This window comes from Sus scrofa, chromosome 10, assembly GCF_000003025.6.
Source record: "Sus scrofa isolate TJ Tabasco breed Duroc chromosome 10, Sscrofa11.1, whole genome shotgun sequence".
Lineage (NCBI taxonomy): Eukaryota > Metazoa > Chordata > Mammalia > Artiodactyla > Suidae > Sus > Sus scrofa.
The window spans coordinates 7,886,875-7,914,304 of record NC_010452.4 but is presented as its reverse complement, the minus strand read 5'-3'; the positions used below and the strand labels follow the sequence as shown (position 1 = coordinate 7,914,304).

The following is a 27,430-nucleotide window of genomic DNA, read 5'->3' as shown; positions in this document are numbered from 1 at the left end:
GTGGCATATTTTAAATTATTCTGAGTGTTCTTTCTTTTAAATTTTAAATTATATTGCTTAATAAGTCTAATACAACAGCGACCATTTAATGACACAAATATACAGCAAAGTCCATAAGCTGCTACTGTGTGAAGTAGTTTAAAAGATATCCTACCTTTAAATTAGGAGTTACTTATAAGAGTTACTAGAATTCACTGGCTGTCTGGTTAGTATCGTATGAAACACGATACAAAGCAGCGGAAGCTGGAGCTTTTGCTGTGCCACCATCTGCATTTTGTTTTCACCATCATGGTTGTGTGGGAGAAGTGATATAAAATGGACAGAGATTTCTCATCATATTCCTTATCCTTAAAGAAACTCTTCTTTAAATAGGTTATCACTAACAAGACACAGCTGGAGTTACTGCAAGCACCGAGTGAAGACTGTGGGGCTAATAAAAAGAAATGATTCACGCCTCATTTATGCTCACTTATGTTTTACATTAATAGAAACCAATAATAGGAACCAGTTACCATAAAAGTCATGGACCGTAAATAACACAAATGGCAAATAAGTATCATCCAGTACTTTTCACAGCTGGACAGGAGGATTGCTATAGTTGAAAATAGTTAATGGATTTTTATTGGAACTTAACTTTTTAAAGATACAGTTACATGATTCCAAATTCACTATTAAGACATCAAATGAGGATATTTTAATAGAGTTTTTTAATCTTTCACTTTGACCATGTCTGTGGTTTAAAAATTAATTCTTGGTTGTGTTATCAGGAGCAAGTGACTTCTCTAGACCTCTTCTCCTCATATGTAAGACGGAATAAAAACTATCTCACAAAATTGCTCTTAAGATACGTAAGGTGGTATCAGTAACACTAAAAAGCATTGTTCTTGGACTATAGTGAGTACTCAAAAAACCATACTCCTGGCTTTATTATTATTTTGCTACTCTTACTTTTAGTTTCAAGAGGAGTTTGAAGAAGATTTTGAATACTATTAACACCAGGTATATAAGCAAATGGCCAAGGCTGTGACTTTGAAGGGGCTGGCATTCCCAAGGAATAAGAAGAGTCTTCTTGTGGCCAAGCTCTGCTTTCTCACCTTTGCTGAGGTATCAATATAACACACACTCATTTGTATGCTGCTTCTACTACTCGTTATGGAACTTGCCGTTTCCAACAAAATTAGGAAAAAAAAGGAGGAACCCTACTTAAGCAGCAAAATTTAGAATAAAAATAGACCCACTTTTCTTCTATTCATTCACTATAATCTTTAGAAAAAAATTTTAATTAAAGTATAGTTGATTTATAATGTTGTGTCAATTTCTATTGTACAACAAAGTGGCCCAATCTTACATAGATATACATTCCTTTTCTCACATTATCCTCCATCACGTTCCATCACAAGAGATTGGATATATAGTCCCTTGTCCTATTACAGCAGAACCTCATTGCTCATCCATTCTAAATGCAATAGTTTGCATCTTTAGCTCCAAATTCCCAGTCCATCCCACTCCCTCCTCCTCCCCTTTGAAACCACAAGGCTGTTCTCTATGTTTGTCAGTCTGTTTCTGTATTTCAGATAGGTTCCTTTGTGCTGTATTTTAGATTCCACATCTAAGTGATATATGATATTTGTCTTCCTCTCTCTGACTTCACTTTGTATGAGAATCTCTAGTTGCATCCATGTTGCTGCAGATTGCATTCCTTTTTATGGCTGTGTAGTATTCCATTGTCCTTCACTACAATCTTCATGACCACAACCCTACTTTAACTCTGTATGTCTATCTATGCCTGGTCTGTATATTTATATTTTAGACAATTAATGTCTTGCCTTTGAGCTTAATAGATCACCTTCCTGATTAGCAAACTTGGCAAAATTAGGAAAAAAAAGGAGGAACCCTACTTAAGCAGCAAAATTTAGAATAAAAATAGACTCAAGGTTCTCTTACTGTCAAGGTTCTCTTACGCCAGAGCTTCTACTGACTTGTATTTCCGTTGATAGACTCTTTTAGATCTCAAGTGATCCCTTATTCCCATCGTGTCTGGAGTGACATGGGATCCAACTTTGGACAGAACTTCAAACTTCCAATGTGCTCCTTCTATTCGTTTCCAAGGATTAATTCCCAGAAGGTGTAGACCACTCAGGATTCAACCTGAACCCACGACCCTTCTTGGACTCTTAGCTATGGCATTCCAATATTTGCCTTTATTTGCCTCCAAACAAGTTCGATTATGAATAAAAAATACCTGTATTATTTTCTATTTTAATAGTCCATGTTACTTTACAACCATCTTATATTCTTAAACTTTTCGCAAAGCTTAAATAACAGTGACTTTTTAAAAAACTTGCTATTACTGTCTCACACGTTGAAGAAATTCACCTCGCAAGTACAGATAGGTTGTCAGAGAATAAATATTATCATCTGGACTGTCGCATATACAATCTCAAATGACTCAAATGATGTGTGTACCTTTTTACTATTAGGTAAGTACAGGAAATGCAATTCAAAGAAGATCACAACATTGAAAATAGGAAAGGAAAGAAAGAAAAAAAGCAGAGAAGGAAGAGAGAAAGGAGTAAGTCAAGGGAGGATAAAAGAAAGTGGGAGGAGAAAATGGGTGAAGAAGGAATGGAAAAGAAGGAAGAATAAGAGAAAGAAGGAAAAGAAGGATGAGAGGATATGGTAAGCTGGCGGTGGGGAGGACCAGGGGTAGGAAGGAAGGAGATGGGGAAAGAAGGAAAGGGAAAGAAATAATTAGCAGGCATAATTATTTTGCGGTATGTCAGATAAATGCATCTTATGAATATGCATGTGTGTATGTATGTACCTGTATATGTATACATGTGACTGTGTATACGTATATATAAAATTTTCCATACAGATGTATATGCCACATGTATATGCAAGTATGTCTTTATGTATTGTCCAGGTGTCTTCATATATTTACCATTGTGGTATAGTAAGATACACATTTGGTCTTTGTTCCTGGTTTCTGGCACAGAGCTCCTAAAACCTTTGCAATTTCCTGATGAGAGGAGTATCTTTTGTTAGTCATAAGATTACACCTACGTTTATGCGAATAAGGTGATTTAGGCTGGAGCTGCTAGAGAGCCTCTAAGGTGAGACTGGTCACCAGAAACACCAAGTGATTCCAGCCCCACTTCTGATCTCCAGGAAGGAGCGTGGAGCTGGAGATTAAGGTCTATAAAAACTCTTGCACAAGGAGACTGGACAAGCTTCGGAATGGCTTACACATCCCCAGGCTGGGAGGGTGGTGCACTCCAGTGCCCTGGGGACATTCAGAGAACTAGAGAACTGATTTTTGGTGTTGGAAAAGACCCCAAGAATATATACCTTTCATACATATTATGTAAATAAGTGTCTGTATCTTCCATATATATATGTATATATTTATATACACACACAGTGTACACATATTTTTCATATACAAATATACTGTCCATATATATCTTCTATATAGCTATATCTGTATCTTGCATATACATTCCATATATACTAAATAAATGTATGTGTATATATATATATAAATAGAATGGTATGGGGGAGAAGAAGCCATGTGAAATAATAACTAGTTGTATAGAGAAAAACGCACTGAGATGAAGAGTGAATGTAAACTAGTATTAAAAAATCCCTATTACAAAAATATAATAAAGGCAGAGCAGTAAATTTACTGTGAAAATATCAGTATTAAACTTCATGTAAAAGAATATTAAATGTTTCGTGGTCAACACTGTAAATATTGCACAGTGGGGCAGTTTGGTCTCCGTGACTCTACATGTTCTCAACTAAGAAATATTTATATTACCATATCTTACACAGCGTATAAGATATAATTTTCACATTTCCTAAGAAGTTGCATGCAGAATTATTCCATGAACTCCACATAATATTAACAGCTATCTCAGTGGATGTAGCATGATATGTGAATTGTTAAATATTCAAACGTACAATGTTACCTGATATCTTAGCAACTACTGAACACTTAATATACATATAATAGAGATACAAGAATTATTTTCTTTATAGTATAGCTAATGCAATTCTCATTCCGATGATATTATATAAAACTATCACTTACATTAATAGAAATAACAATGTGCACAGTTCAAATGGTAAAAATTCGGTTACTTACAAAATTCACTTTATATGCTTCTTTAAAACTATTTTAAATGTATTTACTAGAATATTGGTATAAACTATACTCTGAAGCTATGTCCCAAACTAACAGATTTTTTTCATTATCTCTCGTTTGTTCTCTTGTTCAACTCCTACATGTTTGAATTGTTAGCTTCTATGTTTTCGGTGTTGTATTGGGTTTTGTTGGATAAAGAGATTCATTTAAAGATAATTAAGAATATTGACATGGATTTTCTTATAAAATGAATCAGGAATGAGGAAAAAGAGAAAGTGATCCAGAAAGAGAATTGATTTTATGGATTTTCAAATAATTTTTAAGCTCTTTTTATAATAGAGTGCAAGCCATTGGTTAATAGAATTAATTACCAATTAGCAGTTGTGAGAGAGCAAAAAAAAAAAAAAAAAACCACACAGCAGGAATGAAGGACCTAATCATAGAGAGTAGACACACAACGCATCACAGGTAACTACAGCAAAGCGGGAGATGATTTTGCAGCACACAATGCATGTTGTCTTACTGCAAGTCTGAGTAAAGGGCGGAGGGGGGCATGAACCCCACTCCTCGTATTCATGCCCTTGTGTGGATGGACTCAGTCACTTTGAACGAAGAGAAGGTAGCAGAAGTAATGAGATGTCACTTGCGGCCTTAGGTCATAAAAAGACCGTGGCTTCTGTTCTGAGCCCTCTGTCTAAGGCTTTCTTGGGACACTCACCCTGAGGGAAGCCAGCTGTCCTGTTGGAGGTAGGGACTGAAACAGGAAAACAACCAACCCCACGAATGACCATGGGACCTCTCCCCACCCTCCTCTTCCTGTGCTCAGTTGAGCTTTTACATGAAACCACAGTCCTGGCTGACACCTACTGAAACTTTGAGAGATCTTGACTCAGACGCACTCATCTAAGCTGTACCAACAACGCCGACCCACAGAGACTGTGAGAAAAGAAATGTGTGTTGGTTTAAGCCATGAGGCTTTGGAGTAATTTATCATACACAAAAGACACACGGAGCCCAGCCTGTGTAGGAAGCTAAGAGGTAGGGGTTCTGGGAGCCTGGCTGCATGAATCCAAGTCAACCCATTTCCAGGTTGACGGTGGTAGTTGTCTAGTCCAGTCTAAATATCGATGGGGACGATAGCAGCTTGCTCTCTGGGGCTTTCAGGACAGTGACAATCACCCTCCAACCCATCCCACTCCACCCGTGCGCCCTGGGAAGTCAGTTATCAAGGCTGCTCTATTCCAACCCTTAGTGAAGACTGCTTATCTTTGCTTGAGTTTTGCACTGTTTCGGGCCCTGTCTACTTCTCCAATTTATGCTTCCTTAATCACTCCCATCCAAATAATGTTTCTAACTGTATATAATTACATGAATCATCAGATTAGAGGTTAAATACATTGGATAACACACAGGATTTTCCTCTCAAGAACGGGTTAAAACCATGACTGTTATTAACAATACTGTTACTTAGGAGTTCCCGTCGTGGCACAGTGGTTAACAAATCCGACTAGGAACCATGAGGTTGCGGGTTCGATCCTTGGCCTTGCTCAGTGGGTTAACGATCTGGCGTTGCCGTGAGCTGTGCTGTAGGTCGCAGACATGGCTTGGATCCCACGTTGCTGTGGCTCTGGTGTTGGCCAGGGTCTACAGCTCCGGTTTGATCCCTAGCCTGGGAATCTCCATATGCTGAGGGAGCGGCCCAAGAAAACGGCAAAAAGACAAAAAAAAAAAAAAAACCCAAAAAAAACCAAACAAACAAAAAACAATACTCTTACTTAAAAAGGCTTGATCCTAGCCAAAGATCTCACATCTTAATTTCATACTCAAAAACCATACAATTTAAAGCTACAGAAATGTTTGATGACTTCTTTGGTATATACTTTAAATGTACTTCATGTTTATTATTTAAAATCAGCTTCTGTAAAGAATACTTTTCCTTTCTTTTCACAAAGACAAAACAAAACAACAACTTAAAAAAAAAAAAAAAAAAAAAAAAGCCGGCAAGAATACCGGTCACCGACACAATTCTCATGGAGGACTCGTGCGCACCTGACACGGTTTCCTGTCGATGGGTGGCAGAACCGCAGATCGAGGAAAGGACCGGGCCCTGGTGCACTCGAGCCAGTTTCGAAGGCTGGCAGAGCGCTTGGGTGTCACTTTAGGTCTTGGGTGCGTTAAAGGCTTCGCCTTCTGTAACCTCAGCTCCCGTGGGTCAGGCTCCTTTCTGAATGGTGAGTTGTATACTCCTGGAATCTAGAGAACAACGTCATTTTGATTTTTATCTTTCGTTTTCCCCTAAAATAAAGGGAAGATAAACCTGTGCCATACACGGTTTCCTAAGTTTAAGGGCTCTTTTTAAACTAGCTCTAGTTCTTAAGGAGAGGTAGACTTCAGATTCTTCTAAGGACATTACAAAATGCTCACACCGTCTCCGCTGCAGACAACAATTTCAGAATCGTTCATGCTTGAAGACTAAACAGGTTAAAAACAACTGAGCTATAGTTTCCATCTGTCACACACAGCATATTTTATACGGCTGCATTTAAGAAAAAAAAGCAATAGAAGGACTTTAAGCCAATCATATTGTATTCTAACCATTAGCTCTGTAAACATATATTCCACCATGTCTATAAGTCATACATTTACCCTCAAAAACTCAAATAGAGAATGCTTGAACCAGTCTCAGGTACAAAGAGTGAACAATATGTGATTATTTGCATAATTACTCATTATACTACCTAATTAATGGCAGTAAAGTTCTTCACTTTAAAATAATAATCATACTGGTGTGTATGCATATATAGGTAGATATATAATGATTCAAAATAACATCCCGTATTTAATAAGTTGTGTTCATGTGGTTCGATACAGTACTTCTAGTGTCACATTCCCCTTGCTGTTCCGTCGTTGACCTTGTCGTTGACCTTGTCGTTGACTTTGTCACACTGCATCAAAATCATCAGATTTATTGGACACAGTGCCTGCTATACAACACAGGTATGAATGACGCTATATTCAAGTTTAGCATATTCCATTTTCTGAAAATTCAGTGGTGTCTGAATATACACACTGCATAGAACTATATTTCATACTCCTTTCATAAATACAAATGAATATTCATGAAGAAAAGTTGTATCTTAAAGGATAGTATGGCTTGTTTGGTTGTTCTGCAGCTATTCTAGACTAAGGTGAAGAATGGACCCACTAAACCTATCTGTTTTTCCTAGAAATACGCTTTTCTCTCATGCCACCATCATACCTATAAATATTTCTGGCTGTTTTATTTACCTCGTAGAGTAAGCAATTCCCAAGTATTATGATTAACCCTGATAACTGTCTTTGAAAAACTATCCTAGAAAATGTTACATTTACAGCCTAACACCTCAATGGGTATTCACCTCCAATCGGATACCAACTCAGGCTAGACTCCCTCTCCTGGCCCGAGTGCCTCCCTAATAGACCGGGGACAACTCTATCTCGGTCCCCCATCACATTGTTGCATAATTATCTTGGGGGGTCTGTCTTTCCCAAGGAAGCAGCTGGGGCACGAGGGACCCTATTTTAAGTATTTTTGCATCTTCAGGGCCTAGCAGAGTGCTTAGCACGTAGTAGACAGGCAAAAAAATGCACGCTAAATGCTTGTCTAGAATAACAACGCACCGTTTGGAGAGGCCCCGAAAGCCTCTCCTTTGCTCTTACTTTCCCGAGCCACATAAACATCTTAGCGAAATGTTTCAAGTTTATTTCAAAATCTTATTGACGTCGTTCAAAGTTATAGATTATACCCTTTTCATCTTTCCCAACACTTCAGTTTCAATTTGTTTCTGAATACATTGTGATCCAGAACTAAATTATCACAAACCCACGGGGTCACCTCCAACTCAACTTTCCTATGCCATAATTGAGGACTCAATTTTATTATAAGAAACAAAGCGAATGTAAGCCATGTTTATCTATTAAATTTTTTAATTGGCTTTTCTTTAAGGCTTTTTCCCTATGCAATTTAGGCAAGAAAAAACTATAGGCATTGTATAAACCATTTTTAATGTCACGTTAACATTCGCTCACCATAACACTAAATGCAGAACAAGGTGGACGCTTAAATAGGTATTTTTAAGGATTTTAATATACGAAAATCTATACACATGTATTCAAAATAGCTGTCTGTGGATAGTGATTGTTAACTGGATGGTAACTTTTTAAGATGATTTTTAGGGTGATTTTCTAAGATGAGAGTGTATCATCTCTAATGGGAAAAAAACAATAAATATTACACCAAAAAGACTATTATGGCATAAAACAGAACGAAGTCTACATGGTCTATGAAAGAGATTTAAGAGACTGCCATTCTGCTTAGTGATGATCTAGTAAACTCAAGTCTGTTCATCATTTCCACAGTCGTACAGATTAAACTAATACAATGCATGCAATTTAACTAGATTGTAATTTACCACTTAAAAATACCTATCTACCTGAATAACTGCTATCAGCTGTGAACTTTACCCCCATTGGAGATCTTCTTTGGTCTCCTTCCCATTTGCATGCACATGTATACATAGCCTAGATGGAAAATGCAAATAGATCGGTAGACCTGATAGCTTTCTTAAATTATATTTTGCAACCTATATGGAGACCTCCTCATGTGTATTCTCTTTGCAATTTAAATCATATATAGATAGAAAATATATTTTAATTGAATTGAAAATGTATCATTCAAAATCTTCAAGGTGTCAGTATTTTAGAAATTAATTGAATACATTTGGCTAACTTTTGTCAATGAAAACTGTCCGCCACCCCCCCATCCCTACAGCAAGCAAATACCCTCTCTACTTATATTAATACAGTATTCATTGAATTATTATTTCCTTAAGTAAATAAAACCACCTTAACGATTGTCTCAATTGATACATTTCATTAATTTGCAAGCCGCCTGGTGAATAATAGATTGTTGTGGATTTTTAAAAAATATTACTAGGAGTCACAGAAGACAGGGTTAATCCTCAGGGACTATGACATATTTTTCCGTTTTCACATTTTTCACAACTGAGAAGGGTACTGCCAAGTTAGCTTTGGGGACTTCATTTTCAGCAGTAATTTTCTAGAGTGACCAACACCATGGGGAAATCTGTGCTGACTGTTTAAAAAAAAAAAAAAAAAAAAAAAAAAAAAGCCTACAACTGAGTTATTTGCAGTACTGTCATGCTAACATTCAACGCAATAAGACCCAAGAAACCTCAGGAGGGGACTCGGCTAATAGCTTCTTACTGACCTCTCTCATCAGGCGTGGCTGCTGACTGGTGGCCCAGTGGTGAATACGGCAAATGAGGTGTGAAAGCACTGATTTTTTTTAAAGGCTATGATTCCGACTCGTCAAAAGGAAAAGGGGGGAAGAAAAGGCAATGAGTTATATAATAGATATATATTTTTCTTGAATTCCCCCCTTCAGAGCCTCCACCACGGGAACTTAAGCATGACCTAGAATATTAATTATGTCAGGTTGAACAATGAGCAAATGTGCCATTTGTTACCCAGTCACCCTTAGCATTACATTAATATTTTGAACCGTTCCATATTTCTAACAATCTATCAGTTGGCGCTTTTCTTCTCAGTTTCTATTCTTATACTGAATTATTCTAGGGGAAAGGATTGTACAAAGGCAACTGATTTGGAAAACAAATGGATATACTTGTTATATCTGGAGCATCTACTGCTGAATTTCATGGAGAATGTTTTATGGTCATTTTCCTACACTGACCTTTATTTTGCAATTGCCTGGGGGAAGCCAGAGTCTACTTTTTTTTTCTCTTCTCTTTGTTATTGAGGTTTACTTTTAAAACAAGTGTCTGTAAAATCCAAAGAATTTGAAACAGGATCGTGCCCACCTATAATTCCCATAGCATAATGACTAGGGCTTCAATGTCAGATTTTATCAGATGAGAAATTACTATTTCTCATCACTTCAAAGTAATTGCTTGTTCCAGGAATGAGGAACTCTACAGGGCAGGTGGGAGAATTCAAGCTTTACTTTTACAAATGACAGTTACACGGCCAACAGGAGTCACTGACTGCCCTCCACAGAAACAAAATTAAATTCTTCATAGACTCACTCCTCTATATAAAACGGGTAAAGAAAAAGGACTCACCGTATAGTACAGGGAACTATACTCAGTATCTTTTTTTTATGTTTTTCACTAAAGTTGATTTACAATGTTTGTTAGTTTCACGTATGCAGCAACGTGATTCAGTTACATATATATATAAAATCTCCTTTTTCAGATTCTTTTCCCTGATACATTATTACCAAATATTGAGTACAGTTCCCCTAAATATCTACCCATCTGTATGTCTGTATAACTGAATTACTTTGCTATGCACCTGAAACTACACAACATTGTAAATTAACTATGCTTCAATTAAAAAAAAAAAAAGATTATAAACAGTATTCTCTGGCCCCATGAGTCAGATTTTGTGAACACCATGAGAGATAATTCTAAATGGAGGGCTCTCTATAATATGTTTGGCTTCTAAGTTTCAATACATCATTCTGTTAAATAAAACTAAGATCCCAGGCAAGTGCCGAAGTGTAGTAAAGATCTCTAATAAATAGAAACGTGAAAGTGGACCAGGGACCTGTGAATGAAGCATGTGCTGGGGTAGGGACTGCTGAGTCGACACTGACCAATGCACTCCAGCATCATTATCAGGACATTCCAGGGCCAGGGGATTTATAAAAATCCCACTCAGCAAATAATTGCCCTGCCGTGCGGAGAGGGTCAGGGGTGTCCACATACTGTCACGGGCCAGCCTTGGGTAAGATATTCTACATTCACACTTGCTGGGAATGAAAAGGAAACATGATCATTTCTCCGGTGCAGACGATAGTCATGGAAATCCTCAGATTCAGCATCCCGGAAGGAATAGCAGTTTCGTGCAAACATCAGAAATTCACAGAGAATATATCGGGTTTATCCTAGCTATCTAAAACAAGATTAAAAAAAATAAAACTATTACTGATGATAGATGATTTTTCTCATTTTTCACTTCGTTAAGAAATAAAATGTTTAACTATCTGCAGTCAACTTGTAGAAGGGTTGTGTTAAAAGGAGACCCCGGATTCAGCCGGCTTTATTAGATTAACGAGAGATTTTTTTGAATCACTTGGATATCCTAATCATTATTATCACATATTAAATATTCTCATGAAATGTTGGTTAAAATGAAGAAATTGAAATAAGATACCATTCTCTTGTATTCAATACATAAACGAGCATTTACTAACTTGGAAACACTTGGCTCGATCTAAGATGTCGAAGCTCCCATCAAGCTATTCTCAGTGGGGAGGAGAAGTGGGGGGAATAGGAGAATGATTTTGGGAGTGACAATAACATAACCGGCTTGTAGTGAGTGTCCTCTAACAACTATTGTAAAAGAAATATACACTGAAGTTTATGAAAAAGGCATGTATCCTTTAGAAAACTCCGTGGGAAAAAAAGTATAAGAATTCATTCTAAAGACAGGTAGAATTTTGGCAATAAAAAAAGATAGGTAGGTCTAGGCTAAGGGAAGGGTAAAAATAAGGATATGTTTGTAAGAAAACATAGGGCTGCTGTTCAGGGAGCATCGTTTCGGCCAGTTTAAGCATCAAGCTATAGTTAAAGATGCGCCTGTGAAGATAAATTGGGGCCAAATACGGGAAGGCTGAAAAACCATACTTAATTCTATGTAGGATGGGAATTTCTTGATTTTCACATTTTCTTTTAGAAGGAAAACTCAGGGGAAAGTCTGAAGCAGGCCCTACTGGGGCACAAAGCCTACAGAAATAGACCCAGTAGAAACAGAAGCAAAAAAAAACAGTTTAAAGAGACAAAGCCAGTAAAAGAACCAGACACTGATATGGCAGGGATATTGGAATTATCAGACCAGGAATTTAAAATAACCATGACAAGTTAAGTCAAGGCATCTTCTGGAAAAAGGAGACAACACGCAAGAATAGATGGGTAATGGCAGCAGACATATGGACGTTCTAAGTAGAAATCAAAACGAAATGCCCAGGATCAAAAACACTGTGACAGAAATGAACAATGCCTCTGACGGATGTATTTGCAGATGAGACACGGCTGAAAAAAGAATCTCTGAACTAGAAGATATGTCAGTAGAAGCTTCCAAAATGGGAAGGCAATGCAAAAGTTGGCTGATAAAAAGGTAACAGAATGTCCTAGAATGGTAGGACAACTACAGAAGGTATACCATACGTGTAATACCAGAAGAAGGAAGAAAGAAAGGAACCAGAGAACTATTTTAGGTAACAGTGACTGAGGATTTCCCCCAAATTAATATCAGACACCAAATCACAGATTCAAGAAGCTCAGAGAACATCAAGCAGGATAAATGCAAAAACAAACAGACAAAAACAACCTTCCACCTAGGTATAGCATAGTCAGACTTTTAAAAATCAAAGATAAAAAATCTTTTAAGAAGCAGAGGGGATAAACACCTCACTTATAAAGAAGCAAAAATAAGAATCACATCCAACTTTTCCTCAGAAAACATATAAGCAAGATGAGAGTGGAGAGGAATATGCCACCTGGAGTGACCCCTAATATAAACTATAAAGTTGTGGTGCTAATGATGTGTGTGTGGGGTGGGGTGTGTAGAGGGGACAGCTGTCCCTTGGTACCCTCAGGGGATTGGTTCCAAGATCACCCTCCTACCCCTCAGGTACCAAAATGTGAGGAAGCTCAAATATATAAAATGGCATAGTATTTGCAAAACACCTGTGACCATCCTCCCCCACACTTTAAATCGTCTCTAGATGACTTTCAGGATCCAGCACAATATAAATGCTGTGTAAACAGCTATAAATACAATGTAAATGTATTATAGACAGGTGCCTTCCCACAGAAGTTCAAGTTTTGCTTTTTGGAACTTTCTGGATTTAAAAAAAAACAAAAACAAACTGAATCCTTGGTTGGTTGCATCCACAGATGAAGCACCTGAGGACATGGAGGATGGTTTATATGGCAACGTAATGCTCAAATTTGCCGTGAAATTTGAAACGATCGAAAGAAAAAAAACCACCTATTTACAAAGAGCTAAACACATTCTTAGCCTATAACGCAACAAGCCAATTCCTGGGAAGTGAGTGACACAAGAGAGATGAGAACATGGGTCCTCACCAAGACTTCCAGGCGAGTGGTGACAGTGGCATTACTCGCGGACGCCCAAAACTGGGAGAAATCCAAATGTTTGGCAGCAGGGGAAGACATGGACTGAATGTAGTTACCTAGAGAACGCAACTGCACCGAGACAAAGAAATGCGTGGAGGGAGGGGACATCCACACCTCCTTCTACTCGCTTTGGCTGTGAACCTAAAGCTGCTCTACAGCAGTAACTGTTAGGAAACAAACGTAAAGCGTACCGGCAGCTCTCAGGCTCTGAAGCCCCAAACCTGAGAATCATCCTTGATGTTGGGTGACTGGACCCTGTCTCTTATACCCACCCCACCAATAAGTTCCATTAATTCTACCTCCAAACTGTTTCTTCAATGCATGTGCTTCTATTAATACCCTTGTCTAGGAGGTTCCGTCATGGGTCAGTGGTTAACGGATCTGACTAGGAACCATGAGGTTGCAGGTTCAATCCCCAGCCTCCCTCAGTGGGTTAAGGATCCGGTGTTGCCGTGAGCCGTGGTGTAGGTCACAGACACGGTTCGGATCCTGCGTTGTTGTGGCTGTGGTGTAGGCCGGCAGCTATAGCTCCGATTAGACCCCTAGTCTGGGAACCTCCATATGCCATGGGAGCGGACCTAGAAAAGGCAAAAAGACAAAAAAGACAAAAAAAAAAAAAATCCTTGTCTAAGGAACCATCATATCTTTATCAAAGTGCTTCAAACTTGTATTTAGTCCCTCTCCGTCTGTTCCACACTGAACATCTCTTTCCCATGACAGGGAAGCCAGAGCAGTCATCACAGAATTTTAAAAAAAGGTTTTAGTCCCTAAAAGACTATAAGTGACTTGTCAGTGCACCCAAGAAAACCTAACAAATTTTTCGCAAAGTTCTTTTTTTCTGTTCCAACCTCATTTGAGCCTCTCTTCCTATTATCCCTCATTACGTGCCGTACACACTAGCTTTCTTTCATTTCCTCAAAACATGCCAGGCTCTTCCATGACTCACTGAAATTCATCAAAAATGTTTTTTCCCATCTGCTTACGTGCCTGGCCAAATGATACTCATCCTTAAAAATTCACATTAAATATCACTGTTTTAGAAAGACCTTTGGTGACCCCCCCCCCCCATGCACACTGTCCTGCTCTGCTCTTTCTCTCAAAGTGCCCTGGTTGTCTTCCTGGCACTTACTTTTTTTATTACATACACGTGTGACTCTTGTTCTTTAGTCTGTGTCTCCCCAACTAGAGTTTTGGCTCCATCAGGTTAGAATGGTGCCCATTTTTTGGCCTTTATATACTTAAGTTTGTGGATCTCAGCTCTGCGCGTATATTACAGTCATTTGGGGAACTTGAAAAATATACATGTCCAGTCGCACCCTAGATCAACTCCATTGAAATCTTTGAAGCATGTGTCTAGGCCTTTGTTTAGTTTGTTTTTAAAGAAAAGTTGAGGAGTTCCCGTCGTGGCGCAGTGGTTAACGAATCCGACTAGGAACCATGAGGTTGCGGGTTCGGTCCCTGCCCTTGCTCAGTGGGTTAACGATCCGGTGTTGCCGTGAGCTGTGGTGTAGATTGCAGATGTGGCTTGGATCCCGCGTTGCTGTGGCTCTGGCGTAGGCTGGTGGCTACAGCTCCGATTCAACCCCTAGCCTGGGAACCTCCATATGCCGCGGGAGCGGCCCAAAGAAATAGCAACAACAACAAAAAGACAAAAGATAAAAAAAAAAAAAAAAAAAAAAAAAAAACCAGTGTCAAAAAAAAAAAACAAAAAAAAAAGAAAAGTTGAGTACCCTGGCTTAACACCCACTTCAGAAGCTGGCTCAGAGTAGACAGAAATGCCGTGTTTGTCTGATAAGCCACAGAGGACCAGACACCTGTGAAGGAGGCAGAGCTTGCTTATTCAGAAGTAAGAAAGAGCAGTACAAACAGCAGAGTGCTGCGGACAGGGAGCCTTTTACAGAAACAGAGTCAAAAGACATGGATAACAGGTTAATTAAGGGGAATAGGAAGGCGTGTGGCGTTACAGACAAAGGTGCCCTCAGAACACTGGCAGAGAGTTGGCAAGAAAGCAGTTATGCAGAAGAGTGTTCTGTGGGTGTTGCAGACTGAGCGCCCCACAAAGCTTCAGGTGGAAAGGTCCGGCGTGTGCTTGTCGGAGGAGGTCTGGAGCTTAGGAAAGAGGTCAGGGCCAGCCCCTGGAGGCTTCTTCGGAATAAAGTGGCTGAAGGCATGAAAATGGAGGGGGTCACAGAGGGAGAGACCAGAGACAGAGGGGCTTGGTTCTAAGACATCTTAGGAGTGTCCGTACAGAAGAGCTAAGTGGGAGAAGAGGAGCTCCTGAAATGAAGAGCCTGGAAAGGGCGAACATTGAGGGATGGGGCAGGACACGAGGGACAAGGCGGATGCACGAGGAGGGCACGGGCTCAGATGCCAGGGAGAGGTGGCACAGCATGAGGACGGACGCGGCACACCTGCGATGGTAATTAGACGGTGACAGGTGACCTCTGCAGAAACAGATTCTGTTCTTGTGGCAGAAATCGCATCATAATTCACTGAATAGAAGGAACAATGAAGGGGAGGCTAGTGTGAGTCTCCTGAGATACAGCAATACCACGAGGACTCAGAAACTCTTGGGACTGAAAGAGTATCTCCCCCAACTCCCATCGCAGGTCAGGATCGCCCTTTAACCACGTTGCATTTTGAAAGACTTTCTGAACAAGTGTACAAGACTTTCTGGGGAATCTATCCCGTTAAACAATCCCTTTATCTCTCTATCTGGTCACTAGTGTACTGATCCTGCCAGAATTGGAGGCAAGTGGCTTGTTTTCCTGCTCAGGTGGTTTCTCTGGACTTGCTTCTTTCCCTACCCTTTAGCACATCCCATCTCCACCCACCCCACCCCCCCCCCACCTGCAACCCACTGGTGTGGCTTCATTTGTCTTCTCTTTTCCTTGCTACCTTGGCAGTTTCTCCAGGTGTGGCTTTGATTCCTGTGTTTCCACCTGAATCAGGGCCGTGAGAGTTTATAAACACTTATATAAGGTACTGAAATTAGCATGGACATGGATAGATTCCCATACTGCGGGGGTGGGATGCCTGCTGTTTGAGCTGTATCGGGAAGGAAGGGCAAGGGGTTTGTTTGGTGTGGAGAGTGAGGGAAGGCATTTCCCAGAAAATAACAACAAGACGCATGGAGGAACAGAACCAGAAATAACTCTGATGTTAACAAACTTCAAATGGCCCGTTCCGTAACAGAGTAAACAAGATACCCAAGGGTTACTGCAGAAGAGTGAGAAGAAATGAGCAAAGAGGGACCAAAAGCTGATCACTGTGTCCCTAAGGCCAGCGGAGGCTGCGCGGTCCTGGTGGGGTGAACACGGTGCAAATCTGAGGTCCCAGGGACTTAGAATTAGGAGATTCCTAGGAGACCCGATCGAGAGTGCTTTTCAGTAGAACAGCAGAAGGGGACTCTGCCCTCTGGGCGAGTGTGACTCCTCTGACACGCGGTTTCCTCCTGTTCCGCGCTGGCTTGTTATACACCCTGGGAAGCCTGACTCCCTAAGGAAAACAGGAGAGAACAGTGAAGCACGTTTCGATGACCCCTAGAAACCTGTCCTGATACACCCATCTTACTCTCTCGAGAAGCTAGTATTTTCTCTTGTTTGGTTCTTCTCTACTGATGATTTGATTTGAAAATAATTTCATAATTTGGGTTTATTTTATTTATTTATTTACTTATTGGCAGTGCCTTGCAGCATGCAGAAGTTCCCAGACCAGGGTTTGAACCGGCGCTGCAGTAGGACCAGAGCCACAGCAGTGACAACGTTGGATCCATAACTGTTAGGCCACAAGGGACGTCTCATAGTTAGGGTTTAAAAGGTAACTTCTTCCTTTGCAGAACAGATACTGATGCACAGACTTTGGAAAACTTTTGGTCTCCAAAGGAGACAGTTTGGGGGGTGGGGGGATGCGCTGGGGGTGTGCGATGGAAATCCTGTAAAATTGGATTGGGATGATCATTGGACAACTATAAATGTAATAAATTCATTCAGCAATAAAAATAAAGAGATAAAAGATAACTTCCAAAGCAATTAGTTTCTAAAAGAAAAATACCTGGCATTGTAGAAGTAGGTAAGTAAATGAAAATGTTCTTTCGTTAAGAAAGTGTACCAATTGGTGCTCCCTGGTGTCTTAGCAGTTAAGGATTTGGCACTGTCACTGCTGTGGCTGGGGTTTGATCCCTGGCCTGGGAACTTCCATAAGTTGGCACAGCAAGGCCAAAAAAAAAAAAAAAAAAAAAAAAGAAGAAGAAAAAAGAAAATGGGAGTTCCCATTGTGGCAAAGTGGAAACAAATTTGACTAGTATCTGTCAGGATTCAGGTTCATTCCTGGCCTCACGAAAGGATCTGGATTGCTGTGAGCTGTGGTGTAGGTCGCAAATGCAGCTTGGATCCTGAGTTTCTGTGGCTGTGGTGTAGGCCAGCAGCTGTAGCTCCAATTTGACCCGTAGCCTGGGAACTTCCATATGCTTCAGGTGTGGCCCTAAAAAAAGAAAACAAAACAAAACAAAACAGAACAAAAAAACAGAAAATGATGATGGACCAATGGAATGGACCATGTGTCAACTTTATTCCTAGTGTTATATGGGACTGTGCAAAAAAACTGATATACCACAAATTTTTGAAGGATTTTTTTGTTAAGCTAACAAGAGAAAGTCACTAAGTTTTATCAAAGTAGAGCATTGGCCGCCTCTTGGCACAATCCTGTGTCCAGATCTGAAAGACGACCTCGTTTTCAGATCACTGTGCGCTTACACAGTTTTGCTCTGTAGACCCGTGGCTTCTTGTGCAGAAACTACCCATTAGTACCTACGAGGTACAGCCTATGCCTGAACTTTGTGACAACTGAACTGGTGATTAGGATTTCTGAACTTGTATTATTTTATCCTCCAATAAATAGAATGTGTACATATATGTGTAACTGGGTCACCACGCTGAACAGGAGAAAAAAAATTGTATTGGGGAAATAACTATTAAAAAATAATTTAAAAAATTATATTTTTAACAAGTTGTCTTTTGCTTTACTATTTTGCTCTGGCCTCCTGGATGATAGGGAGCCTAAAAAATTTCATCCAATAGGCTTCACAACCCTGTTATCTTTTATTGTTACTTGAACCATAAGCCCCTCTGGTGGTGAACATAATTTAGTCACCAAATAACTAGCATAAAAGTAGCTTTTTTCAAAAGAAGTTGGCCAATCTACATTTTGATCAGAAAACTGATTTTGTCTAAAATGAAAAATAGTCTAGTCTGGGTTTTATTGGTATATTACTGGGTTGTTTTATAAGTTTGTGTTCATGGGTTTCTACTTTTTTCCCCCAAATTTGAAGTACAATTTCCCTTGTACTTTTAAATCCCTAATTCACTTCCAGTCTATCCTATCCCGTGCTAACTGGAATAAAGAATAGGCACAGCCACTTAAATGTCTTCACAACAGGAGGGCAGCTAGATCGAGCAACTATTAGTCTATTTGGTTTTGGTCAAGTTGACAATTTTCTGCAAAATGAATCATGGATCTCTGTGACCTTCTCTGGGGTACTCAGTCCATGACCTTCTCTGGGGTACTCAGTCCATGACCTTCTCTGGGTACTCAGCATCAGCTATCCCACTACTTTCCCCAAGTCTTCTCAGTGCCTTGCCCTGTGGACCTCCTATCTAGGCCCTGAAAGGTTTCCCTAACTCCATCTCTAGCTTTCTCATTATAATGGAAGCTGCCTTCCCCTCTAGCCCTACAGAGCAAAGCATTTTGGTATTTCCTTGGATCGGTGACTAGGGGGAGACGTGCAGCATTGCATTTCCCCCTTGTCGTTTTCAAACCAGGATCCATCTACCTTCTTTTGGTCCAAATGCCTCTTCTTTGGTCCTTCTTTGTGGTTTTTACACACAGACCTGCTGGTCATTCTGCAAGTTCCTAATAGGCTTTGGCATTGTGTCACAATGTTATGCTATAAAGTTCAGGCTTCCTTTTGACTATGTGCTCTGGCATCATTTTAGGTGTTTTCACATAAGATGGGCAACCCCCCCATAGTTTACCTTCGCAGTTCTTCCACTCCTTCACCTGCACTGACCTTGACCCTGACACAAGTGCTAGCCACACTCCACTCACCCTCAGTCCAAAACTGCTCTGTGTTAATAATTCAGCGAGCTTAGACACCAATATCTCACCATCTTAACTTTCCAGTTGACTCATTCTCACATTCTTTTTATTGCTAACCTTAAGACTGAGTCCTAAAGACCTCAAGGCAAGTGATCCTTTCCTAGTCTCTCCTTTTTCGCCCTCACTTTTTTTCCTGTACTACTCTGAGTCACATGGCTGATTATTTTAATGGCTCAAGTCCCTAACAGCCACCAGCCTATCTGCCTGACCATGGCCCAAACCAGAACTGATTCAACTGCATGGTACAGCTGGGTGGTTAATTAACTAAATCTGAATTCCCAGCTCCAACTCTCATTTCTTCTGTGGTCTTGGCCTGCATTACTCAACCTCACTGTAACATGGGTTTCTCCTCTGAAATAACAGTATTATCTCGTCAGGCCATGCATCAATTTAGATGTGTTAACACAGCTAAAGCACTCTGAACAGTGGTCTGACACCAAGAAAGTACTCAATAAATGCTCTTTTTAGGAGGTGGTACCATGGACTCATTGTGACGCTGAGCTTTGGAACTAGACCATCACACACTAACCCTGACCTTGCGTCCTGACTTAGTCTTCTTGTGCTTCATCAGTGAATTGGGGATAACTGCCTGCCTTAGAGGCTGGTACCTGAGAATTAAGAGAGGTGACTCCTGCAAAGCAATTAGAAGAAAACTTGGCTCACAGTAAACATTGGTGAATGTCAGCTGTTGTTGCTCTTACTCTGCATGCTCACAATCTCAGGCTGCTGACAGCTGCTGGAAGAAATCATATCACAGGCAGACTGGAGACACTACATAGGGTGGATTTCAAATCTAGCTGGTCCCTCAGAGCCACTACATAGCCCTCTGTCTCTGATTCGTCACAGGATTATTTTATAAGATCAGTCAGAATACTGAAGTCCTCAGGCACTAACTACTTCCCACGAACCCTAGAGAAGTATTCAGTACGCTTCTTTTATTCTTTCCTGACTTTCGAGGTTAACTTCTCCTTGCATCCGTTCCTGCCTACACTTTCACATTCTTCATCACATCCGCTCCCACCTTTTCTGGGTCCAGGCTTATTGAGTTATTTCATTTCTCCTATATTTTTAAGCTTTCTCCTGTTTCTCCCCCAGTTTTGTGAACATGTACAAATCTACTTTTCTAAAAACCTTCCTCTAATCCTGCTCCTTCACCAAGCCTATCAGTCTAATCAAGGGGACTCCATATGTCCTATTCCTTAGGATTTCACTGGCCTCTCTCTGCTCACCGCTGTATCAAGGAACAGGGGTGAGTTCTCTGTTTAGCGCATCAGGAAAGGTGTGGGTTGAGCCTAGGTCAGCCCCTTCCTCTCATTTCTCGAACGGCAGCCTGGCTACAGGAAAGCAAATATTCTTCGCGCCGACTTGCTTTAAAATTCACATGGATCAACCCGGTTTGCCTGCTTTGCTTGTCATTGGGAATCAGATTTCATTATAAAATTAAGTAGAAGCAAGTCCAGTAGTGCTTCAGATGCCAACTTCCAATCCAGTTCTCCCTACTAATAAAACTAATACGTCTGATCTCCAACCATCTATGTCTTCTTGCTCTGCACTTGTCCTGAACACAGGCAGGGAAAAGTCCGTTAAGGTACTGGGCTCTTTCTCACCTCTCTTTTCCTCCTCAACCAAGTCTCTGCCCTGACTACCCATAGCGGTGCTCTGGCAAATACTGTGCCTCACTTCTGTCACTAAATATATTGACAACTCCAATGGTGCCGAACAAACCAACAAATATAACTTTGGTTTTATCATTTGGGAAAAAAAGAATCCCAGTACTTTTAGCGACATGAGCATTCGTTAATTGCAAGCAACAGCCCCGGTCAAATCAAGAGGGAGATGTCAAAGACAACTGCAGTCTCAGAGCTATCCTGTTCTTATATCCTTTCGACAAGTCTTTCCTTTCAATGTAATAATAGCAAGTAAAACAGGCAGCTTATTTATTTTCGGTCCAAGAGACAGTCATGGGTAACATTTCAAGATAAATGCTTTCCCTCCCCTCTCTTCTCAAACCCATCCTCCCATTTTCTCAACCATGTTGTTGTTGTTGCTGTTGATTTCTTTTCTTTGGCCACACCCACAGGAAGTTCCCAGGCCAGGGACTGAACCCTCACCACAGCGGTGACCGGAGCTGCTGCAGGGACAACACCAGATCCGTAACTCCTGAGCCATGAGGAAACTCCTCTCAACCTTTATTGTACTGTCTGCTGCGATACTGTGTGAATAACATAACTCATTTTTGGCTGAAATACTTCCAACTGCCAAAAGTTACAGTAGAGAGACACAAGACTACTAGTTATAGCAAATGACAAGACTATTAGTTATAGAGAAAACTTGCCATTTTGTACGAAAATACTTAAAATCATGCTCATCACACCAAAAGGACACTAATTTTATATATTTTTAACATACACAATTTTAAGTCCTCTTTGGTTGTTTCTTTGGCAACGGTAATAAATACATAAAATACTGAGCAAACTTTCCGTGTCTTTTAAAATCTTTACCTATTTGATATTGCATAAAATCGTAAAGTCAGAGATGATTTCTTGTGTTGGACTACACCTTAATTTAAAACCAAAAGTCAAAAATCTCATGTTCGCAATAGTGATCTTAATGACCCAATCAGCTACATTCGACCACGACTGGGTATTTTCACCACTGACTTAGGTAAGAGTGCATTTCAAGGAAGCATTGGGAAGTACAATTGCTCTCCCTATGTCCTAAGTTTTAATTCAAAAGGTACACTGTGCTTGACTATAGGGCTCATGGGCTAGGGAAAGAGCTACAGAGGAAGACTGAAGGAGGAAAGAGAAGGGAAGAAAGAAGAATTATACCAAAGCCTGAGATCTTAAAATTTGGCCACTTGGATTCTCAGCTGAAATATTTTGGAAGTTTTTGAATCCAGCAGAGCAAGTTAAATATCAAGGCTAAACGGAGAGCAGGGCTTATCTACATAAAGCTATTCTTTTGGTCCAACAGAAGAGCTAGGCTCAATCATGGACCAACAAGCTCCACCCCTTCATTGTGTAGCAGTTATAACAGCATCTAACTTAGAACTGGTCTCAAGTATTTCTGAAGTGTCCTGAAAATAGAAAAGTAGCCAAAATAATAGGAATAAATCTTTAAACATATAAAGTATTAGAGACCCAATTCTTTCATCAGATCTAGTTAGAGCTTGTATTCCTTCTGTTTCTAGGTTTGGGGTTTCATTATATTAACACAAGTAGTGATATCAAAAGGACTCCCCCCACCCAAAAAAACCCTCGGTCTTCTCAAATTAGAGAAACTTAATAGGATTGATTGCAATTAACTTACCAGCAACATTAATTTAATACAAAACTAATAGAAATAAGTATATCGTCGTTAGCTGTCAATTACTTTATATAAATGTTTATATACAATGCAATTTAAATGATGGTGCCCCAGAGTAAAAGGCTAAGTGGAGGAACATTTTACACGGGGTGGGAAATGTGAACTACTTTTGTTATGCATTTTATCCTGATTCTTTTCTGATATGAATTTTCTATCAAAACTGTATTGGATACCATTTCTAAGTGAAAAATTTCTAAGTCCTTTACTGGAAGAACATATACCAACTTTTGAACAGTGGTTATCTTTTGGATGGTACAATATGAACAAAGATTTTCTTCTGTGTTCATCTTTGTATTACTGGTTTTGGGCACTGAATAACATTTTATGTCTGCAATTAGACAATAGTCCCAACAAACATTATTTAAATGATATTTGCAAAAAACTGCATGGAAATTTTATACAAGTCTGCATCTGTATTATATATATATATAAGCATATACATATACATACGTTTGTGTATTTATAGATTATTTTTGAATACCTAATGAAAAATCTCTCTACTGCATAGCCTAATACATTAAAAATGTACCCCATCTACTGGATGAAAATAAACTGACCTTTTATATTATAAAATATAAAAGAAACAAGAGAGAGGGAACTAAAGAAAATAATCAGGTGCTTCAATTTTAAAGATAGGACGAAGATAAAAATTTATTTGAATATTTGAGTGCTGGATTTGCTACCCAGTATGCAGATGGTTCTCCAGAGCATATTAACAGAAAAATTAAAGCCTATTGGAGCAAGTTTAACCACAGCAGCAGAGCTTACACACAGTACCAAATTATAATCAGGAGTTCCTGTTGAGGCTCAGCAGTAATGAACCAGACTAGAATCCTTGAGGATGCAGGTTCAAGCCCTGGTCCCACTCAGTGAGTTAAGAATCTGGCCTTGCTGTGAGCTGTGGTGAACCTTGCAGACGCAGCTCGGATCTTGCGTTGCTGTGTGGCTGTGGCACAGCCTGGCAGCTGCAGCTCCAATTGGACCCCTAGCCTGGGAATCTCCATATGCTGGGGTGAGCGTAGTCTTTGGGCTCCTCATTTTGGTAGGCCCTTTCTAAGACACAGGGAGGGACTCCCGTCAGTGAGCTCACATGGCAAGAGTAAGATACCAGTTAATTCCTCTGTTTCTTTATATTCTGCCTTATCCTCTGTCACACCTGGGTTGGATGGCACGAGCAGCTGCGGGAGTGCTGGGCGTCAAGCTAGGACGAAGCCGCCGTGCTTATACATGTCATTTAGGTTTAGTTGAATATATTTATGGGTTTGTTTTTTTTTCCTGGTACTTCCAAGGACACTAAAAATTTGTTAGTAATCCTAACGTAGGAACAGCTCCCAGGAATACTCCTGCACCCACTGTGCAGACTCCCCGGGCATCACAAATAAAGGTGTGGATCTGCAGCCTGTCCTGCAGTGGAAACATCCTTAAGGCGTGCAGCCCTGGAAGCGTGTGGGTGGTGGAAAAGAAACAGGATTCCACGTGTGTACTTCCAGGAGCTGGACTTTGGAAATTCATGCCAAAATTCACATGTGTAAATCATAAATGGAGAATTTGATTCTCAGCATTTCCATTACAAAATGGAAGCTCCCCTCGTTCAAAAATAATTCAATAATGCAGCATGAACACACAGAAATACATCATTTAACTTTTTTACAGTAGTGAGAAATTGAGATCAATATTCCTTGAGAAGAGAGTGAATAAATTCCTCCTCTCACACTAGAACATATAACAAAATTATTGTTAAGACGCAATCAAAAGAGTATGAAGCCAAAATATGGGAACACACGCTACAGAGGTGTCAGGTGGCTCATAAAACTACTGCTGTATTTTTAGATTTTGAGTTCTGGTCTTGTCAGACATTAACACTTGAACTGTGTTTGAAATGATTTTTGTGCCTTATATGCAATATTCCTCTTCTTGTATTTATAACTTTGTATATTGTCTTCTTAAAGGTGGATCCTAAAATTGTATAAGCTTCAAGACCTAGAATCTATAAGCCGGTACCTAGCCACATCTACAGGAGAGATCTAGAGTGTGTTTGCTAAAGAAAACAATTTTAAGAAACTTTTTAAATTTATCACATTACCAAGAACAATACAAATAGGTAGCTTAAGGCACGTTTCTATTTAAGTGGCCTCTCTTTTCATTCATTTTGATTTTATTTTTGCTTCTATCTGCATGTTTGTGTCTATCTCTTAGAGGCACAGTGGATAAAGGATGGCAAGGAGAGGAGAGTGGAAATGGAATTCAACTGGGGGACACAACAAGGTGTTTTCAACCACTTCATCGGTCTGTTCCAAGAGGACTGATGATGGGTCATTTCATCCCTTTGATATATTGCAGGATAATAAAAACTCTAACGTTAGAGAGGAAGGAAACAAAATGTAAACGTTAATAGCTAATTCATTCTTCATGGTGGCTCAGTCTGTGGCCTTTTCTGAACACAGACGGCCCATAGTAACAACGTGTGTAAGAATCGTGGGAGGTGGCCTGTTCACTCGGGACCCAGAACAAAGGGCCAAAGGTTAAGATCTGCCTCTGCACCACACATCCCAAGACTGTAGGCCACACCTTTATTCACTACATAATCTTCCTGAAAGAATAAATCTGCCCAGTGGCCAGAGGAAAAACGAGTACCAAACATTTTAGTCACCAGAAAGATAACTGCTGCTTTAGAGAATATTGTGGAGATAAACAGACTAAAAGCGCTTTCTGCTCGTCACGGGGAGGCACGACAGAAACCTACGTTATGTTCTGTCTCGCTTCACACATTTGAAGATGCAGGCCCTACTTTTTCTCTGTCTTTGTACAGAAACTCACTTAGAACCAATTTCTTTTAAGACTAAAGCACGTCAGAGAAAGAGAAAAAAGAGAGTTCAGGGAATTGAGGGTAACTCAAGGAGCAGTGTATAATCAGAAGGCTGGTGTTTTCAAAGGATAACTGGAAGGTGATAAACCTACACAAACACAATTAATGTTTGGAAGTGAAAGAAGTGGTTTGGAGATAGGGATCAAGAGGTCTAAAATGAACCCGAGAGAGTCACTCGTTCCTGGGATTCGTTTAACCGTCACGAGTGAGTTTCCCAACCACTGCGGTGGGTCGCCAGTGCCTAAGGACAGTGCCTTATGAGAAGACTCTCCAAAGATACTTTCCAAATGCACCATATAGATGAAGACACATCACACTCTCTCTCTCTCTCTCTCTCTCTCTCACACACACACACACACACACACATATGGCAGGTGCACAATGAAAGGCTTCAGTTCTGTTACTTCACCACCTCGAATTAAAGGTGAGCAATAACAGAGTTCCCTGGTGGTGTAGTGGGCAGGTTAAGGGTCGAACTGTTATCACTGCTGTGCTTGGGTCACTGCTGTGGCACGGGTTCAATCTTTGGCTTGGGAACTTCTGCATGTCACAGACGTAGCCAAAAAAAAAAAAAAGTGAGCATCACATGCTAATTACTTAATAGGTCAGGCAAAGAATCTTCCTAATTATGACCCTGAGAAGATGGAGCCAAAGACAATAAATGATTTTTCCATCTTATAAAATTTGTCCTATATATAAAGATGTTTTACATATAAACATAGGACCAATTAATTTTTGGCACATCAAGTTTACTTTTTAAAATTACTTTCCTCATGTATACAAATATGATTTCATATGACCTTGAAAACAAAGAAGCTGAAATCATTTGTTTCTCTTAAAAAACAATAAAAAATAAAGTTTTGCCAGTATTAATCAGAGAATCAGAGTATGGCGCTCTATAAAGAATCATAAATAACTAAAAGTTGTTTTCTCAGTGTTGATAAGAAAATATTAACTACCCACTAAAGGAAAAACACTACAAATCTATTATATAGAGACCACATGAAAATTATTTCCACAAAATATGTATTTTAATTATATAAGTTTAATTAGCTATATAATTTTTCAATTTAGTTTTAATTTGAAATTGTATAAGCTATTAAATGCCATAACTAAAATAAAATATGTAGTTTTAATATACTGAGTGATGAGTGTATTTTATATTTAGTTATCTTTCTATTGGCATATTAAAAGGAAAAAGAGCAGGGTAATATTTTCACTCATCAGGAAACTATTAACATGTATTATTTTATATGATAACCTATATTTCTAAACACTAATTTACTGATTTGGATCTTGCATTTTACATTTGTATCTTTAGCCTTGTGGATCTCCAAGAAGATCCTTAAAAATTCTGGCAATGTTTCAGAGGCAGTTTCTTTTAATGAAGCCAACAATAGGCCTTTGCAAATATCTACCAGTAGGTGGAGCAGACAACATAATTTATTACCCAAAACAAGGACAAGGGAATCAAAGTCTTTTTATTTGGAAGAAACCAAATCTGCAAATGAGATTTTCTTCAAAGGAAATATGTCCTGTATGTGTTGGATTTAGTTTGACTGGTTGCTGAATCAAAATAAATAACTTTATTAAATAATCAATCTTTGCAGAAAGATAAATCAAATTTACAAATGGAAGCAGTGTTTGCATTTTACTTATTCA

The 27,430-nt window shown here is 39.5% G+C and overlaps 1 protein-coding gene across 6 annotated transcripts in view; it reads right to left on the bottom strand.

Moving 5' to 3' along the window:
- SPATA17 (spermatogenesis associated 17) overlaps positions 1-27,430 on the bottom strand; it is a 323,445-nt gene that overhangs the window by 206,588 nt on the left and 89,427 nt on the right. For 5 of the 6 annotated variants that reach the window (XR_002336102.1, XR_002336104.1, XR_002336105.1 and 2 more), the window contains 1 exon segment: positions 6,200-6,403. The exons of the other annotated variant lie outside the window; for it this stretch is intronic. Coding sequence is in view for 2 of the 5 variants with exons in the window: in XM_021063977.1 (XP_020919636.1) it covers positions 6,200-6,403 (204 nt within the window). In the remaining 3 variants the exon portion in view is untranslated. 6 annotated transcript variants of the gene reach the window in all.